The sequence below is a fragment of the Pongo pygmaeus genome, chromosome 1 (genome assembly GCF_028885625.2).
Source record: "Pongo pygmaeus isolate AG05252 chromosome 1, NHGRI_mPonPyg2-v2.0_pri, whole genome shotgun sequence".
NCBI lineage: Eukaryota > Metazoa > Chordata > Mammalia > Primates > Hominidae > Pongo > Pongo pygmaeus.
In genome coordinates this window covers 184307321-184325430 of record NC_072373.2, presented here as the reverse complement: position 1 = coordinate 184325430, position 18110 = coordinate 184307321, and the positions used below count along the sequence as shown (strand labels likewise).

General features: G+C 50.6%; 3 protein-coding genes across 10 annotated transcripts in view; 1 reads left to right on the top strand and 2 right to left on the bottom strand.

Annotated features, from left to right (window-relative positions):
• Positions 1–6259, bottom strand: part of PIK3R3 (phosphoinositide-3-kinase regulatory subunit 3) — a 133646-nt gene extending 127387 nt beyond the window's left edge. The window contains exon 1 of one of the 4 annotated variants that reach the window (XM_054489668.1): positions 6004–6259. The gene's annotated coding sequence lies outside the window, so the exon portion shown is untranslated. The remainder of the gene's footprint in view (positions 1–6003) is intronic. The other 3 variants (XM_054489679.1, XM_054489695.2, XM_054489712.1) reach the window with 3 other exon arrangements.
• Positions 2203–7669, bottom strand: P3R3URF (PIK3R3 upstream open reading frame). 3 transcript variants are annotated; one of them, XM_054489805.1, is made up of 3 exons: positions 7383–7661; positions 3264–3469; positions 2203–2454 (listed from the first exon to the last, which is right to left on the bottom strand). In XM_054489805.1, exons 1-3 carry the CDS (start codon positions 7624–7626, stop codon positions 2437–2439), a joined length of 468 nt encoding a protein of 155 aa, XP_054345780.1. In that variant the 5' UTR covers positions 7627–7661; the 3' UTR covers positions 2203–2436. The 3 variants fall into 3 exon arrangements, with proteins under 3 accessions (XP_054345780.1, XP_063521362.1, XP_054345788.1); XM_063665292.1 differs by lacking the exon at positions 3264–3469 and having other exon boundaries at positions 2215–2454; XM_054489813.2 differs by lacking the exons at positions 2203–2454; positions 3264–3469 and adding an exon at positions 6638–6781 and having other exon boundaries at positions 7383–7669.
• On the top strand, positions 6252–17174 carry TSPAN1 (tetraspanin 1). 3 transcript variants are annotated; one of them, XM_054489775.2, is made up of 10 exons: positions 6252–6561; positions 6881–6999; positions 10557–10770; positions 12249–12313; positions 15427–15633; positions 15811–15885; positions 16001–16099; positions 16176–16331; positions 16440–16523; positions 16701–17174. In XM_054489775.2, the coding sequence occupies exons 1-10, from the start codon at positions 6528–6530 to the stop codon at positions 16746–16748; spliced, it is 1101 nt and encodes a 366-aa protein (XP_054345750.1). In that variant the 5' UTR covers positions 6252–6527; the 3' UTR covers positions 16749–17174. The 3 variants fall into 3 exon arrangements, with proteins under 3 accessions (XP_054345750.1, XP_054345759.1, XP_054345766.1); XM_054489784.2 differs by lacking the exons at positions 6881–6999; positions 10557–10770 and adding an exon at positions 11675–11807 and having other exon boundaries at positions 6266–6561; XM_054489791.2 differs by lacking the exons at positions 6252–6561; positions 6881–6999 and adding an exon at positions 11675–11807 and having other exon boundaries at positions 10634–10770.
• Positions 17175–18110: the final 936 nt, after the last annotated feature.

Genomic DNA, 18110 nt, shown 5'->3' with positions numbered 1-18110 from the left:
CTGGCCCATCCCAGAAAGTGAAGAAGCCCCCTTTACACCCCCTCCTCAACACATACACACTATCTCCAGGAACAGTGGCATAGCCCCTCAACTCCCTGAAGACCAGTTCAGGACCATTCCATGCTCCACTCTAACCTCCTCACCCCCAATTCAGCCCAGCTATCTCTAATCTGAGCTGAGACTACCCAGAGTTCCCAAATAGAAGGAACCTTGGTTCAGCTTTTTTCACAGCACAAGAAGCTGTCAGCTCCTATTGCACTTACGAATGGAACTCACTGCCTCTCAGGGCTGCATGGACCACTTCTTCCTGAAACTCTTATCCATGGACTCACATTTTACCTATTGAAGCCTCATGGAGTAATGCTAATCTGAAACCACAGCCCTCAGATTTAGACAGACCTAGGTGAGATTCCAGTTCTGTTACTCCCTAGCTGGATGATCTTAGGCATCTTATCTACCCTCCCTGGGCCTCTGTTTCTTCATCTATAAAATGGGAGCAATGATTTATACACAAGGAGTGTTGGTTGTGGGCATAAGATTTATGAAAACACCTATCATAGGCATTGACACATTTAGGATGTCAAATGTGGGCATTATTTTTATTCCCTATTCCCTGCATTCTCCCCTGAAGCTGCCTGATACTTTTTCTGGAAGCTGGGAATGGAGATACCTGAAGCTAAAACTTCTCTGGACAAAAGCAGGAATATACAATCCTAAAAGCTGCACTTAAACCCAATTATAGACTTCAAAAGACAGCAAAGGAGATTTGACGCCCAGAGATGGGATAGAACTTGCCAAAGGTCACACAGCAGGTATAAGTACGTAGAACAGCAGGCAAGCAAGGAGAGGGAGGCAAATGGGCGTGTGAGTAGAGGTCAGGGCTGAGGTATTAAGCTGAATCCAAGGACAGACAGCTGAGCAAGAAGACCTTCAGCTGACATTGCCCCATTTCCCATGCCCAGCAGGGCCTGGCATTTGCCTCTCTTTGGAACTGCTCCTTCTGGGTTCCTGAGTTTGCAGTAGTTTCCCAGAAGTGCTAGGTAAATACCTTTGTTGTCTGCTGAATAACCAGCCCCAAAGATTGGACAAGGGTCCCCATACAAATTTTGCCTCAAGATTGGCTCCTTCTGTAGAGATGGTCAGCCCCCCTAGGCACCACCCCACCCAGGTGCTCTCCACAGGGTCCTCTATCAGGACCTTGCTGGGAGCTCTGAACCCCACCACATGGAGTGGCTTTGGTGTCATCATGTGGCTCAGGGCTTAGCACCTTTGAAGACAGTCTATTCCTCCCAGCCACCCCGAGAAAAGCATGGAGTATTTTCTGTTTGGTACCTTTCTTCCTGAAAAAGATAGCCATTCCAATATGATAAGGAGTCTTACTAACCTTTGGAAAGAAATGTCCTGGGCTGATGGTAACCGCAGTTATGGGGAAGCTGGAGATGCTGGGGTCAGCATATTATGCTACTTGGTGATTCTTTCTTTAGGTTATGTTTTCTTTGTATAGTTCTGCTTTCTCTATCCCCACCTGCTGCCCCCTGCCCCTCATCTTCAGGAACCAGAAATGTGTTCTCATGGACAAAGTCTGTCTTCTGCCTGGTTTGGTGTTTGTTTGTTTTGAGACAAAGTCTAGCTCTTTTCCCCCAGGCTGGAGTGCAATGGCATGATCTCGGCTCACTGCAACCTCTGCCTCCCAGGTTCAAGCGATTCTCTTGCCTCAGCCTCCCAAGTAGCTGGGATTACAGGTACCTGCCACCATACCCGGCTAATTTTGTATTTTTAGTAGAGATGGGGCTTCACCATGTTGGCCAGGCTGGTCTCAAACTCCTGACCTCAGGTGATCCACCAGCCTCAGCCTCCCAAAGTGCTGGGATTACAGGCGTGAGCCACCGCTCCTGGCCCTGCCTGTTTAGGCTTATGTGTCCCAGGCTCCCTACCTCCCCTCAGAGTTCATGTGCGGACAACTTTGCCTATCCCCAGCAGGAAATCCTCTAGTTTAGACAGCCACCTGAATGTAAGGGCTTTATTAATTGATTTCTCAAGATGTCCATTTCAAGGATATTCTAATTTTGTCATCTGGAACTCAGTAATGCCACAATTCTGAATTTCTTAGTTTCTGTAACCCAGATTCTACCATGCTGGAATTCTGTGATGCTAAGATTCCATAACTGTGAACTCCATGAATCTAGAATTTCATGATTTTTTAAAAATTGTGTTTAATGAATTTTGTTGGTAATAGTAGTCAGCACTCTCTTGGCCTCAGTTTTGTGTTTGTTTTCTAGAAGTTGCAAGTCTCAGCTCCAGGCTCTCTTCTCTGGGCACGCTGGTGCAGAGGAAGGTCATTTCCACCTCTCCCAAGGCTCAGGGGGTGGGATAGTATCCAGGGAAGCCCAGTCCTAGGGCCCAACACTCAGTCTACTCCCTCTCTCCTGAAAACTCTTACTTGGGCTTCAGTACCTGAGGGTAGCAGGAAAAGCAGTCTCCTTTGCAGTCCTTCCACCCAGCTTCCTGCCCTCCTTGCCCTGCCCCAGGGTCCAGGGAGAGAAAGTTTTGTGGGAGACTGGCCTGGCTGAATGGGTAGGTGTGGGAAGGAGGGTTAAGCACTGGGCAAAGAGCCAGTGGAGGAACCAGGGGAAATTCCCTTGGGAGCCCTGCAGCCTTCCCCAGAGGTGAGGAAGGAACAGAGGCCGGAAGTGGGGGTGTGGGTGAGGGCACTGGTAAGGGTGGGGTGACCGGTATTGCATTGTGGGGTTGGAGCTGGGCTTCCGGCCATTGACCTATTAGTGACAAGCGACCTCCAGCCTGGCGCCCCAGGGGCTGTCTGTTCGTGCCCTTACCACTGACTGTGTTCCTGTGCCTGAGTCAGACTCCCAGGAGAATCTGGGGGGCAGGAGTTGGGGTCTGGGGAACCTATTTCTCTAGAGCGGGGCCACAGAGGTGAAGAGAGGATCAGATCAGGGCTTGGGGCAGAACTGAGACTGAAGCTCCGGGCTCCTGCCTCTAGCCCAGAGCTGTTCTCTTCACGGTCCAAAGGGTCCCAGAATTATAAAGTAATACTCCCCCAACTAGCCAGGTGGTGAAACTCAGGGCTAGAGGAAGAGCCCATGCTAGGCTGCCTCCCAGGAACAGCCTGGACCTTCTTCCAGTCCTGCAGCACATGGCTGAAGCTGCCAAACCCGATTTTCCAGTGGCTGCCTGAGGCTGGCTGGAGTGGGAAGCCCTCCTCCTGGCATGAACCCTCAGGCCATCGTCCTCCTCCCCCTCACCTCCTGATTCCGTGGCTTGGCCTGGCCTGCTCCTCCTGCACCTGTGCCAACTGTCCCAGTGCGCCACCACTTCCTTCTCCACCTGCCTGCCATCTCCCCTGGGCTGCTCCCCAGGCACTGTGAGGTGTGGTCCAGAGCTGTCCATTTCTGAGCCTCAGTTTTCTCATCTATAGATGGGGAATAGTGGCCTGCCTCCCAGGGATTGACTACAGGAAGATTTCAAAGAAAAGTGAGGTGGTGGGGGGCAAGCAGTAGCTCACGTCTGTAATCCCAACATTTTGGGAGGCTGAGGCGGGAGGATCACTTGAGCCCAAGAACTGGAGTGCAGTGGCATGATCTTGGCTGCAAACTTCACCTCCCAGGTTTAAGCAATTCTCGTGCCTCAGCCTCCTGAGTAGCTGGGAGAACCTGTTTCTACAAAAAAACGTTTAAATTATCCAGGCCTGGTGGCCTGCACCTGTAGTACCAGCTACTTGTGGGACTGAGGTGGGAGGATAGATTGTGCCCAGGAGATTGAGGCTGCAGTGAGCTAAGGTCAGGCCACTGCACTCCAGTGTGAGTGACAGAGAGAGACCCTGTCCCTAAAAACTAGGCAGGGGGAAGGGCTGAGCCAGGTGGCTCATGCCTGTAATCCCTGCACTTTGGAAGACTGAGGTAGGTGGATCACTTTAGGCCAGGAGTTCAAGACCAGCCTAGCCCACATGGCAAAACCCCATCTCTACTAAAAATACAAAAATTAGCCAGGCGTGGTGGCACACGCCTGTAGTCCCAGCTACTAGAGAGGCTGAGGCACGAGAATCACTTGACTCTGGGAGAAGACGGCTGCAGTGAGACAAGATCGTGCCACTGCATTCCATCCTGGGCAACAGAGCCAGGCTCTGTCTCAAAAAAAAAAAAAAAAAAAAAAAAAAGAAAGGAAAAAAGAAACAAACAAAGAAAAAGGAGATATGAGTATCATGGGCCACCAATTAGTTGGATGGTGTGTTAGTGCCATGTTGGGAGCACAGCCTAGGGTGTGAGAAGGAAGCACTGCTCTGTGGAATTCTGGAGATATGGTTGTTAGGATGAAGTGTGCAAGGTAAGGGCTGTATTCCCTCTGGTTTCCTCAGGTTATCTCACCTACGGGAGAAGGAAGAACAGAGAGAGGCAGAGAACATCATCTCAAACTAGGAGCCCCTGTTACCAGTGCTCAGAGCCCTCCTCACGATTTAATGAAGAGCTTGTGTAATCTGTGTAATGTGCCTCTCACTGAGCTATAATTCCTCTGGGAAAGAACTCCCACTGCCTTGCTCACTGCTGTATCTCCAGAATTTAGCACCATCCCTGGCACATAGCAGGCACTGTTGACTGACACAGAGTTGCAGATTGAAAAGCAGAAGCAGAGGCACCCTAAGGGGTGGAGATCATCTAGGTCAGCTCAGCTAACCCAGGCCCTTCCAGCCTGAGAGCCTGGTGTTCTCAGCCTCCAGGGAACTCTGGCAGGGTGGGAGAGAGTGGGCTGCACCCAGTCATCCGGGAGCCACCTAAACTGAGGTGGTGGGTGCCCTCTGGCTGCTGCTGCCTCTGGGAGCCTAGATGGGGAGGAGAATTAAGAACCTGAAGGGGGAGGGGCAGTGAAGAAGCCATCATTGCAGATACAGCTAAAAATAGCTGGAAGAGATGATGTCATCTGGTTCCCACAGCTTAGCACCCCCATCATACACACACTCGAGCACAAACACACACTCTCACAGACACAGATACACACAGACACAAGTGTGGGCATGAGTGCATGCACACACACATACTACACACTCATATAGGGGAGGGAGGCTTCTGGGTCCCAGGGCCGCAGGGGCAGGGAAGTCTGGTGAGTGTGTCTGCATGCGTGTATGTCTGTGTGTGCCTGGGTTTGCATGAGTGTGAAGGCATGTGTCTGCATCTGGATGCTTGTGTGCTTGTGTCTGGGTGCATGCATGTTTCTGTGTTCATTTAGAGGCATGCGTATGTGTTGTTATATACATCGTATGGGGATCTATGCATCTGTGTCTGCGTATATCTGCTTATAGTATGTGCTTGCATGTATGTGTGTGGTTGTTGCAGTATGTGTCTATGAGTTCACTTATATTTACATGTCTGTATGTGTTTGTGAACTGTGTCATGTATCTTTATATGTATGGCCCCTCTTGGGCCCTTGAGCATGGCCCAAGCACCTTCTAGCTTCGGCTGATGTTCAGCAACCCCCATCCCATAACCTGAGGAGCCCAGCACTGTCTGGGCATGGTGTGTCGGTGAATTCTCTGCCTCAACCCCCCTTAGGGTCCCAGTCTCTGGCAAGAGTTGGGGTTGACAGACATAAGCACAATTCACTTTCCCTTCACAGGCAGCAAAGGACATTAGCCAGACTTCCTGAACCCCAGGGGGCCAGGCCACCAAAGGTCTCAGGGTTCACTCCCTTCCCTAGCCCCCTGGGAAGGTAGGCCTGGAAATGGAGCCAGATCTCGGACTGGTGCGACACACATTAGCCCATGCATAATGCAACATATTAGAGACAGAGTCCCACAAAATGTTCCCAGCTACTAAGACACAACCCCACAGAAACCCGGTTACAGCCAGTGACAAATGAGCACACACTCAGAAATCCAAATGGAAAATCCCCAGGCCAGAGAGCTTAGCACCCTCCCTACTTTCTGGGCTCAAACTCAGTCTTGCCCCACCCCTAAGCACCCCAGCTCAGCTGCCGGTTCTGGAAAACACTGACCTCAGAGAATGGTTGAAGGGCTGAAGGTAGTATGCCTTTCTCAGAATCTCATCCTTCTCCATGTTCTCCTCCTTTAGGCTGTTCCCCATCCCCCTCCTGACCTTCACTTTTCTTACCAGGGCTGATGTCCTCTCCGGCACACCCATACCCTCACAAACACTCCTTGACACTCACAGTCAGTCACAGAGGCATATTAAATCACAAAGGCACATTCAGCCACATCTGCTGATGCCTCAGACACACACACCAGCAGCTACACCTACACGCTGACCATCACAGGCACACAGAGGCACATCCACCTCACATCCACCTCATACTTGTATACTCTCAGGGTTCAGTCTTTCAACCTATCCCTCTCTGATCTGTGCCTCCCAATACCTTCCAAGATGTTTACAGAGACCCTTCTTCCTGTGCAGTTAGGAGTGTAAGACAAGAGAGCCCCTACTTCATGGGGCAGATCAAGAGCTGAGACCAAAGATGGTCTATGTTGCTGACCTTGTCCTGTCCTCCTACTGTCTTAAACTATGATCCCTGCTGTGGTCACTGAAGCCTTTCCCTGTAAGTATTCAGCCCTAACCCTCCCCTCACACCCTGCATAGTCAGCTGGTTAACACCTCTGTGTGGAATAAGGCAGTTTGAGCAGAATGATTGTATTTGTTGTTCACCACCCACACAGCCCTCAGGAGATGCAGGTCCAGGGCAAGCCAAGCTTCTGGGTTAGCTTCTGGGCACTTCTAGAGGATCAGAAAAATCCCAGGTTGCCTGAGATGTCTGAGAACTGAAGAGAGGAAGGAGAGGGAAGAGTTTGAGGAAGGAAGCAGTTCTGGAAGTTCCCTGCCCCTTGGATTCAGCCCCTCCCCAAACCCTCTGCTTCCAGCCAATCCATCCTCCATTAAGGCTGTCAGCACTTTGGGGTGCCTGCCATCAGGAGTCCCCCATATATGTAGGGGTGCTATTTCACAGAGATCATCCTTTGGCGTGTCTAAACAGAACCAGGTAGGGAAATCTTCAGTGGCTCTGGTTTTTTTTTTTTTTCTTGAGAGAGACAGAGTCTCGCTCTGTCACCCAGGCTGGAGTGCAGTGGCGCGATCTTGGCTCACTGCAACCTCTGCCTCCTGGGTTCAAGCGATTCTCCTGCCTCAGCCTCCCAAGTAGCTGGGACTAAAGGCGCGTGCCACCACACTCGGCTAATTTTTTTTTGTATTTTTAGTAGAGACGGGATTTCACCGTGTTAGCCAGGATGGTCTCGATCTCCTGACCTTGTGATCTGCCCGCCTTGGCCTCCCAAAGTGCCGGGATTACAGGTGTGAGCTACCGCGCCCGGCCTAGTGGCTCTGTTTTTTAAAACCCCACCCTGGCTCACAGGCCCCCTGGCTAACCTTGAGGTGGGAAGATCCACACTATGGTGGTGTCAGTGTGGGTGTTGTTGATACCCATGGCCCTGGTGGCAGGATTGATGGCTGCACTGCTGGCAGTTCGACCTCGGAGACCCTGCTGATATCTTCTGCGGCTACACTTGAACATTCTGGGAAACCGGGGCCTGGGCCAGCCCATACCTGGCCTGCGGTAGGGGGAACGCATGCCCTGGGGCCGAGGGCCACGGACAAGCTGAGATGGCCCCATGGGCACAGGGAGCTTCTGCAGTGTGACTGGGGGTGCTGTTGGCCAGGGTAGCTGAGGCCTCTATGACATACAAAGTCTTCATTCACAAGGGCAGGGCCCTTTATTACAAGTTGTGGGCCCTGGCCCCTCCTCATGGGTCAGGCTCCTTCACAATCTTCTCTATTGGGTCTGGCCTAAAAGCCAGCCCAAGAGCCAGACAGCCTCAGTTTGGCCCCTTAGGAAAAGAGGCCCTAGACGGGGAACTCACTTCCTCACTTTCTCACTTATCCATATAGTAACAATATTAACAATGTTTTTTGAACACTTACTATGTGCCAGACACTGTGCTGAGCACTTTACCAACGTTATCTCATTTAATCTCAGCTACTTTACAAGGATATGCCATCATTATAACTATTTATATACAGTCAATTCTCATTATTCCCAGTAATGTTCTATAAAGTCGCCACAAACACTAAATACTGAACAAAGGGTAAATGCAAGGTTAGGTTCCTGAAACCCTCTGATCACAATATTTTTGTCAACTGATCTATACATATAACCTGATTTTATGTGTGGAGACACCTTATTTAATGTATATTGTTGGCCGGGCGTGGTGGGTCAAGCCTGTAATCTCAGCACTTTGGGAGGCCGAGGTGGGCGGATCACCCGAGGTCAGGAGTTCAAGACCAGCCTGGTTAACATGGCAAAACCCCGTCTCTACTAAAAATACAAAAATTAGCTGGGTGTGGTGGTGGGTGCCTGTAGTCCCAGCTACTTGGGAGGCTGAGACAGGAGAATAGCTTGAACCCGGGAGGTGGAGATTACAGTGAGCCCAGATTGCGCCATTGCACTCCAGCCTGGGCAACAAGAGTGAAACTCTGTCTCAAAAAAAAAATTTTATATATATATATATATATATATAGTTGAGTCATTGACATTGAACTCACGGCCAACAGCATTATAACTTGTGCCTGAATGAAACTTATCTAAAGCACGTATTTCCCCTATAAGGCACATCACAGCCTTCTTGCTCTTAGAAACACTGAAGAGCACTTCAGCACTATAACTGGGGACCATTTTAGAGAGTAAAATCACCAGCAAAAAACACTAAAAAATGTGAGAATATGCGGCACTAAATAGACCACCAAAAAGCACATTTGTTTACTCTATGAAAACTGAAATAAGAAGACAGAGAGTCCTATTGTTCAACAGACCTCAGCTGGAAATAGGTGTGTTGGACAGCTGAAATTTTTTGCCTTTCTGCTTATGTCCATGAATGACTGAAAAAGTACCACAAGTACTGGTTTGGGAATTACAAATAAATTTCAGTAAGCAGGCAAATTCACAGGTATGGAATCTGTGAATATTAAGGATCCACTGTATAAGGAAACTGGGGCTCAGTGAGGTGAAGTCACACAATTAGAGGCAGGCAGGAAGCAAATCCATGATGATCAAGATCCAAAACCCAGAGCACTTAATTCTCATTATTCTGCACTCATTCATTCAGGAAATGTTCACTAACAACTTCATATGTGCTGAGCACCAGGGCCATAGATGAATGTAATCTGGTCCCAATTCTTCCTGAGAATGAAAGAGAAAGGTGCCAGGTGCGGTGGCTCATGCCTGTAATCCCAGCACTTTGGGAGCCTGAGGTGGGTGGATGACTTCAGGTCAGGAGCTCAAGAGCAGCTTGGCCAACATGGTGAAACCCTGTCTCTACTAAAAATACAAAAATTAGCCGGGTGTGGTGGTGTGCACCTATAATACCAGCTACTCAGGAGGCTGAGGCAGGAGAATCGCTTGAAACTGGGAGGCGGAGGTTGCAGTGAGCCAAGATTGCGCCACTGCATTCCAGCCTGGGCAACAGAGTGAGATTCTGTCAAAAAAAAAAAAAAAAAAAAGACCTTCTCCTTCTCCTTCGACTCCTCAGTCCCTTCTTCCTTTCCCCCTTACTCTGCTCCTCAAAGGCCCCCTTCCCAGCTTCATCCTCCTTTCTGTTCCTGCGGGATTCTGTGGGACCCTTAGTACCACCCTCATAAACCTCATCTTTCCCCCATCCCCTCCTCCAGCCTCTACTCTTGCCATCCTCAGTCTTAGAATATGACCCTGCTTCCATCAACTTCTAGCAACTGTAACTATAAACTGACCTGCCCCTGCTCCTCCTCTTCCTCAGGTCAGACCAAGGCCTCTTCCCTTGCTCTTTATAGAAGCCAGCCTTGTCTGCCTCCTTAGAGATTCCATCAGTGTAGATAGTCTGCCTGGTGGTTAAGACGTAGACTCTGGTGCCAGACTAACTGGGATTGAATCCTGGCTCTGCCACTTACAAGCTTTGTGATCATGGCAAGTACCTGACCCTTTGGTGCTTCTATTTCCCCATATTTAAAAATGGAGATAAGGAAGTCTATCTCATGGGATGGTTGTGAAGAGGAAAAAAAGCCTTAATATATACAAGACATTTAAAATATGATCAGTATTATTAGTGTAGTCTGTAATACTATTAGCCCCTCTCTCTTCTGTCTCTTCAGCTGCCTCCTTCCACTATAAAAACAAAACAAACTTAGAAATCCACTTCCTCAGCTAGGCACAGTGGCTGATGCCTGTAATTCCATCATTTTGGGAGGCTGAGGCAAGAGGATCACTTGAGCCCAGTTCAAGACCAGCCTGGACAGCATAGCAAGACCTCATCTGTTTAAAAAAAAAAAAAAAATTTGCTTGACGTGGCGGCAAATACCTGTGGTCCCAGCTACTTGGGAGGCTGAGGATCATTTGAGCTCAGGAGGGCAAGGCTGCAGTGAGCCGTGATGGTGCCACTACACTCCAACCTGGGCAACAGAGCAAGATCCTGTCTCAAAAAAAAAAAAAATCAATTTCCTCCATCTCATAGCCCCACTGCCTGTGACTTTGACCTTCTTGCTCTGTGCTCATTCCCTACTGTCCCTTCCTTCTAGAGCAGGAAGAAAATCTCACTTGAAAAGCCCAGAACTATTCTGTTACACAGAAGACCAGGAAACAGAAGTTTAAAACCAAGTCTAAGAAAAGTCCCCAGGGTCATACAGTTCATAAGCGACAGAGCCAGGATTCCAGCACCTGGTCTGAATGACCCGGAAGCCAGCCAGGACTTTTCCCCGCGCCTCTACATCAGGAGTGCTGGAGCAGGAAGCGGTCAGGCAGCCCCACTAGGAGTAACAAAGATGGGATCACAGAGCCTTGGAACTGGGGGGTGGCTCCTTCATGGGACCATGGTGCCACCTACTGGCAGAAAGGGAAGGGGTGTACACAGAGCGTACACAGAGCGCTAAGAGAAGACTGGGAAGGGGAAAAAGAAAAAGATGGGGAGGGAGAGGAGATGGAAAGATGAAGGGAGGGGAAAAATGGGGAATGTGAGGTTTTATGGAGGGAAGAGGATTAGGAACTATTTGCTACTCAGAGGAGAGAGCGGAAGTTGCCAAATCTCAGTCATTTCCTTGAAAGTGAGTGAGAGAGAGAGAAAGAGAGAGAGGAAGTATGTGTGTGTGTGTGTGTTTGTGTGCGTGTGTGTGTGTGTGAGAGAGAGAGATACTTAAGTATGTACATCAGATATTATTCTGTTGTTTGTTAGTTGCTGGGAGTCAGTCCACAAAGAATTTAGTGTGCGTGTGTGCGCATGCATGCGCACACACACAAGTGCATTCAGGAACACTAGTACATGTTTACGTATGTAACTGGGCGCTTGCTGTATGAACATCAGGATGGCAGCACGGGCAGATGCGTGTGCATGTAAGTGTGAGCACAGAGGGTGTGTATGAGTGTATCAGCAAATGCAGGGTAAGAAGCACATTACAGTGTTGTGGAGGGCACGCAGACATTCTGGGGAGCCACTTGCCCCACCCCTGGGCTGCTGCTTCTTGAGATCAGGAGGGGCGTTGCCCAGGGCTGGTGTTGCCAGGTGGAGGCCTGCTGAGGCGGTGGTTGTAGGGATCTGTCTCCAGGCAGCAGGGGGCAGCAGGGGCAAGGGGAGGCTAACTGGCCACGGGTGGGGCCAGCAGGCGGGCAGAAGGAGGCTTTAAAGCGCCTACCCTGCCTGCAGGTGAGCAGTGGTGTGTGAAAGCCAGGCGTCCCTCTGCCTGCCCACTCAGTGGCAACTCCTGGGAGCTGTTCTGTCCTTTGTGGAGCCTCAGCAGTTCCCTCTTTCAGAACTCGCTGCCAAGAGCCCTGAACAGGTAATGGGATAGGGATAGAGATTATCCTGTGAAGAGATATCAATCTGGAAACAGGTCTGGGGAGCTGGAGGGGCTCTAGTGAGGGTTCTGGGAGGGTCTGGGGTTAGTGTTGGGGGGAGCGCAGGATATACAGGTGCCAGGAAAGAGCATGGAGTGACCTGCAGCGTGGGAGTCAGGCTGGGTGTGCAGGTGGAGGAACCTGGGGTGTTAGGATCTCAGAGTGTCAGGTGCTGGTGGAGGTCCTGGGTAGTATAGAGGGGTAAGGGTGTTAGGATAGAAACTGGGAAAAGGTCTGTGTCAGACCAGGTACAGGAGAAGCTTGGTGAGATATGGGTTCAGGATCCTGGGGTCTGGCATATCTGGCTGAATATCTGAAGCCAGGGCCAGCCCAGGTGGGGCCAGGGGAAACAAGGCCCTAACTTGCACATGTCTGCCTCCCAGGAGCCACCATGCAGTGCTTCAGTTTCATTAAGACCATGATGATCCTCTTCAATTTGCTCATCTTTGTAAGTATGGACGTTGTGGACTCTTTGGGGCTCCCTATAGGAGCAGGTCACAAGCTGAGCAGAGACTAAGCTGGGGAATGGGAGACTGCTATGCCCAGGCTTCGTCCTGCATGTGTCCCCTTATGAGTGGGATGCAAAGGTCTCCCCAAATGCTGCTGATTCCTAGTCCCAGCAGCAGCCAGGCTGCCATACAGTGGCATGTGTGAAAAAGAGGATGGAGAAGCTAGGGGCACCCCCTCTCTCCCACAAAGCTTTAGCCTAGGCTTCAGGCAGGGCAGAGTAAGCTACCAGGAATGATTCTCCACCCTTTATAGGCACTGGGGGCCCAGAAAATAGAAGGGCTCCACCCAAGTTTACCTACCACAGAAGGAAATTCAGTACAGAGGAAATTCTTCCGTATGACGGGGAGCTGAAAGGAGGGAGGGCCTACCTCTCATCAGAGCAACAGCCCTTATTCATTCGACAAACATTCATGTCTAGGATACCATGATGGGTGCTGGGGTGGGAGGTAAGCAAAGCCTTTCTCTGCCCCGAAGGATCTCAGCTCCAATAAGCCAGATAGGCAGATAATAACAACACAGTGTGTTTGGGCTTAGGACGGAGGTTATGGGAGCCTGAACTCAGCCTGGTTGGAGAATACTTCCTGGAGGAAATAGCTGAAGCTGGGAAATTGCACTTGGTGGGGGAGTTATAAAGCATGCATAAAGGGCCAGAAGTAATGAAACTTGATATCGTTCAGAAAACCAGAAACATTGCATAGGGCATGTTTGAGAAGCTGAGCCATGAGGCGTAAATCCTGGAGATGGTGGTGGAGATAGGGAGAAATGGACAAAGTGGACAAAGGACAAAGCTCTAGGATGATGGCTGAGGGGTAGAAGAAGGGGCAAGGGAGACAGAGGTCTTGGAGATGATGCCCATATCTCTGGCATGAGCAACCCAGATGGCAGGGGGTTGGGCCCGGTTTGTGGGAGGGGATGTCCCACTAGCAGCTTTGTACCCAGTGGAGGTGCAGCTCAGATTGGAGCTGGCCATGGGTATTTGAAAATCATGTGCACACAGGTAACCACTGAAGCCATGGGAATGGATGAGAACACTTGGAAAGTGAACTCTGGGAAACGCAATTTGTTAGGGATAAGCAAAAAAAAAAAAAAAAAAAAAAAACCAAAAACAAAAAACCACTGTGAAGGAGATGGAGAAGGAGCAGTGGGAGGGGGAGAGGAAAACAAGGAGAGCAAGCTATCAGAGAGGTCAAGGAGAATATGGCCCATGAAATGTTGACTGGATTTAGCACAGGATGTCACCAGAGACCTAAGCCACATTAGAGTAGGTTAGTGTAAGTAAAAGTGAGGAAGTGGGCCAGGTGCAGTAGCTCACGACTGTAATCCCAGCACTCTGGGAAGCTGAGGCGGGCAGATTAGTTGAGCTCAGGAGTTCGAGACTAGCCTGGCCAATATGGTGAAACCCCGTCTCTACTAAAAATACAAAAATTAGCTGGATGTGGTGGCGCATGCCTGTAATTCCAGCTACTCAGGAGGCTGAGGAAGGACAATCACTTGAACCCAGGAGGTGGAGGTTGCAGTGAGCCAAGATCACACCACTGCACTCCAGCCTGGGCGACAGAGTTTATGTATGTACTGATTAGTTTAGAAGCATGGGTAGACTCTCTAGTTCTGATGTGGTCTGTGCCTTGGGCTTCCTTTGGCTGCAGGGAACTTGTGTTTTTGTTGTTGTTGTTGTTGTTGTTTGTTTCTTTGAGACAGGATCTTGCTCTGTCACCAAAACTGGAGTGCAGTGGCATGATCATGGCTTACTGGTGTCAACCTCCTGGGTTCAAGGGATTCCCCTACCTCATTCAGCCTCCTGGGTATCTAGGACTACAGGAGTGTGCCACCATGCTCAGCTAATTTAAAAAATTTTTTTTTGTAGAGGCGCTCTCACTATATTGCCCAGGCTGGTCTCGAACTCCTGGGCTTAAAGTGATTCTCCCACCTCGGCCTCCCAAAATGCTGGGATTACAGGCGTGAGCTACTGTGCCAGTCCTGAACTAGTCTTTATCCCTGTATGTGGAGGAAGCAATATTCCAGGGATTTGGACAGGAGAGGCTATGCCCTGAGAGGGTTAAAGGCAAATCCGGTTTGATTTCTGGCCTCTGTTACCCAGACCTTGCCAGGCTGGGCAGAGCAGGATAGGGCAGACCTCCAGCTCCATGAAATTTGACCCTGCAGGCTAGAAGTCCAGCTTTCTGTCCTTGGGCAAACATGCCTGGAATCCAGCCACAATCTGCCACCTCACTTCCCGTTCTAGCCTCAGTTTTTATAGCTGGCAAGTGAGGACTAGTCACCAAGGTGGTGTCAGGCTGATTCATCCACTGAAGCCCTGGGCCGGGAGGCTTTGCTCTAAGATCTGTGGGAACTGCGCAGGGCCCTCCTCAATCTGGGCCTCAGGATTCCCCCTGAGATTTGGAGTTGAGCTAGACAGCCTTTAAGAGAAGCTCTGGCTGTATTCCCACTGGTGCCTCACTTTCCTCTTGTGAGGCAAGGAGTTCTTGTCTACATGAGGGGCAGGCCTGAAGTTGGATTCTGGAGGGGAGCCAAATGGGGCCTCAGGTGGGTGAACCTTCTCAACCTCCTCCCTCTCCAAGGTTGCCAGCAGGTGGAACCTCAGCCACGCCTCCATTACTATGGTGACTATTGAGCCTGTTCTGCTACCACCCCCGTCTCCACCTATCAGAGGACAGAGGTGTTCTAGGCACCCATCGCTCAGAAAGGAAATAGGAGGCTGGGCCCTCATCCGCCTATTTGCAATCCTAGCTATGTGGCAGGACCCTGGCAGCAGTGAGGGAAAGTCTTGCTCCTCCCCTCATCCTGAGGATATTTCTAGAACCCCTGATCTCCTTTATATCTGCCCAGGTGTGCAGCCTGGTCCTAGCTGTGCATATCCCAGCTCCCATTTTTCTGGCTCTAGAGGATGTTTCCCTCCTTACAGGATGAGGTTTTAGACTCCCAAGCCAATAAAGAGGGAAGTTTCTCAGCTCCCATCCTTCTTACTCAACTGTGTGGTAGTAAGCTACTTGCCAGCACTGTTTAAGGCCTGCCTGACCTCTCTCTTCCCAGCTGTGTGGTGCGGCCCTGTTGGCAGTGGGCATCTGGGTGTCAATCGATGGGGCATCCTTTCTGAAGATCTTCGGGCCGCTGTCGTCCAGTGCCATGCAGTTTGTCAACGTGGGCTACTTCCTCATCGCAGCCGGCGTTGTGGTCTTTGCTCTTGGTTTCCTGGGCTGCTATGGTGCTAAAACTGAGAGCAAGTGTGCCCTCATGACGGTGTGTCAAACCCAGCTCCACAGGCCGATGACCAAGAGTCCCCTCGCCCTTGACACCAGGCTCTGGGACCCCCCTAGGCTAAGGCCTCTGTCTCACTTTTCCGGGGGGGTGGATTAGGGCAAGGAGGGCATGAGGGACTGTCTCTCCCTAAAACCCAGACCCCTGTTCCCCACTCAGTTCTTCTTCATCCTCCTCCTCATCTTCATTGCTGAGGTTGCAGCTGCTGTGGTCGCCTTGGTGTACACCACAATGGTGAGACGCTGGGATGAGGAAGGGAAGAAGATTGGGCAAAACCCTGGGAGTGGGCTGTGGCCTGTGAATGGCCACCTTCTGTACCAGCCCCTAAACACTGTCCTGCCTCACCCAGGCTGAGCACTTCCTGACATTGTTGGTAGTGCCTGCCATCAAGAAAGACTACGGTTCCCAGGAAGACTTCACTCAAGTGTGGAACACTACCATGAAAGGGGTAAGGTTGGCTGGGGGAGGTTTTAGGGTGGAGAGAAAGAAGCAAGGCCCCACCTCCACCCTCATCTTGTCTCCAGCTCAAGTGCTGTGGCTTCACCAACTATACGGATTTTGAGGACTCACCCTACCTCAAAGAGAACCATGCCTTTCCCCCATTCTGCTGCAATGACAACATCACCAACACAGCCAATGACACCTGCACCAAGCAAAAGGCTGAGGACCAAAAAGTAGAGGTGTGGGCTGGTATGAGTGGGTGGGGACTGTTTTCATGGACTTGGAGTGGCAAACGGGATGGGAGTAGGGCAGCTGCCAACTATAAATGCTCTTTTCTCTTCCTGAAGGGTTGCTTCAATCAGCTTTTGTATGACATCCGAACTAATGCAGTCACCGTGGGTGGTGTGGCAGCTGGAATTGGGGGCCTTGAGGTAAGCAGATGAGGAGGCTGGGACTGGGACATGGGCGTGAGACCAGGGCTGCTCAACCCATCTGAGGCCTCTCTGGAGGAAACAGACTTCTAACTGGGCCTCAGGTAGGGTGTCTGTGGGACAGGCTTCAGGATCCCTATCATGTCCCCTCATCTCTCCCTGTTCCTCCCTCTCCAGCTGGCTGCCATGATTGTGTCCATGTATCTGTACTGCAATCTACAATAAGTCCACTTCTGCCTCTGCCACTACTGCTGCCACATGGGAACTGTGAAGAGGCACCCTGGCAAGAAGCAGTGATTGGGGGAGGGGACAGGATCTAACAATGTCACTTGGGCCAGAGTGGACCTGCCCTTTCTGCTCCAGACTTGGGGCTAAATAGGGACCACTCCTTTTAGGCAGTGCCTGACTTTCCTTCCATTGGTGGGTGGATGGGTGGGGGGCATTCCAGAGCCTCTAAGGTGGCCAGTTCTGTTGCCCATTCCCCCAGTCTATTAAACCCTTGATATGCCCCCTAGGCCTAGTGGTGATCCCAGTGCTCTACTGGGGGATGAGAGAAAGGCATTTTATAACCTGGGCATAAGTGAAATCAGCAGAGCCTCTGGGTGGATGTGTAGAAGGCACTTCAAAATACATAGACCAGTTACAATGTTGCCAGTTGGACTCTTCATGTATCCTTGGGGAGAGGGGCCTAAACTGGCCACGGATTCCTGTGGGGCTGCCAACTCAGAAGGCCCTGTAAAGGAGGGAAGTAGGGTGGGGTTGGGGGTCAGAAGTGGTTATTTCTCCCCTTCATTTGGGTTCCAGGCCTTGGAGGGAAACTAAGAGGGATGGCTGAGAGGGCATGACGAAGTACAGTTGGGTTAGGCCAGTCTGCCTCCTTATAATGGGGAGAACTTTGGACTGAAACTACCCTCTCCTGGGTGGGGGCACTGGACTGGAAAGCTATGAAAATAACAAGCTTGTGACGAATTCTTACCCGGGCAATGGGAAAGGGTCACTCCTTAGGTTCTGTGAAGCCCTTCGGGAGCCCCCTTCCTAGGGTCCAGGCTACCTACCTTTCCCACTTAGGCAAAACCCCAGATCTGTCCCTGCTTCTGGGATCTCAGCAAGCACTTCATTTTTTTCCTTGCTGCTGGCCTACCTGGTGTTCTTCAGACCTCATCTCTTTTTCTTTTATTTTCTTTTTTTTTTTTTTTTTGAGACAGTTTCGCTCTTGTTGCCCAGGGTGGAGTGCAATGGTGTGATCTCGGCTCACTGCAGACTCTGCCTCCGGATTCAAGCAGTTCTTCTGCCTCAGCTGGGATTACAGGCAACTGCCACCACGCCCGGCTAATTTTTGTTTTGGTTTTTCTTTTTTTTTTTTTTTTTGAGACAGACAGTCTCGCTGTTGCCCAGGCTGAAGTGCAGTGGCGCGATCTCGGTTCACTGCAGGCTCCGCCCCCTGGGGTTCACGCCATTCTCCTGCCTCAGCCTCCCGAGTAGCTGGGACTACAGGCGCCCGCCACCTCGCCCGGCTAATTTTTTGTATTTTTAGTAGAGACACGGTTTCACCGTGTTAGCCAGGATGGTCTCGATCTCCTGACCTTG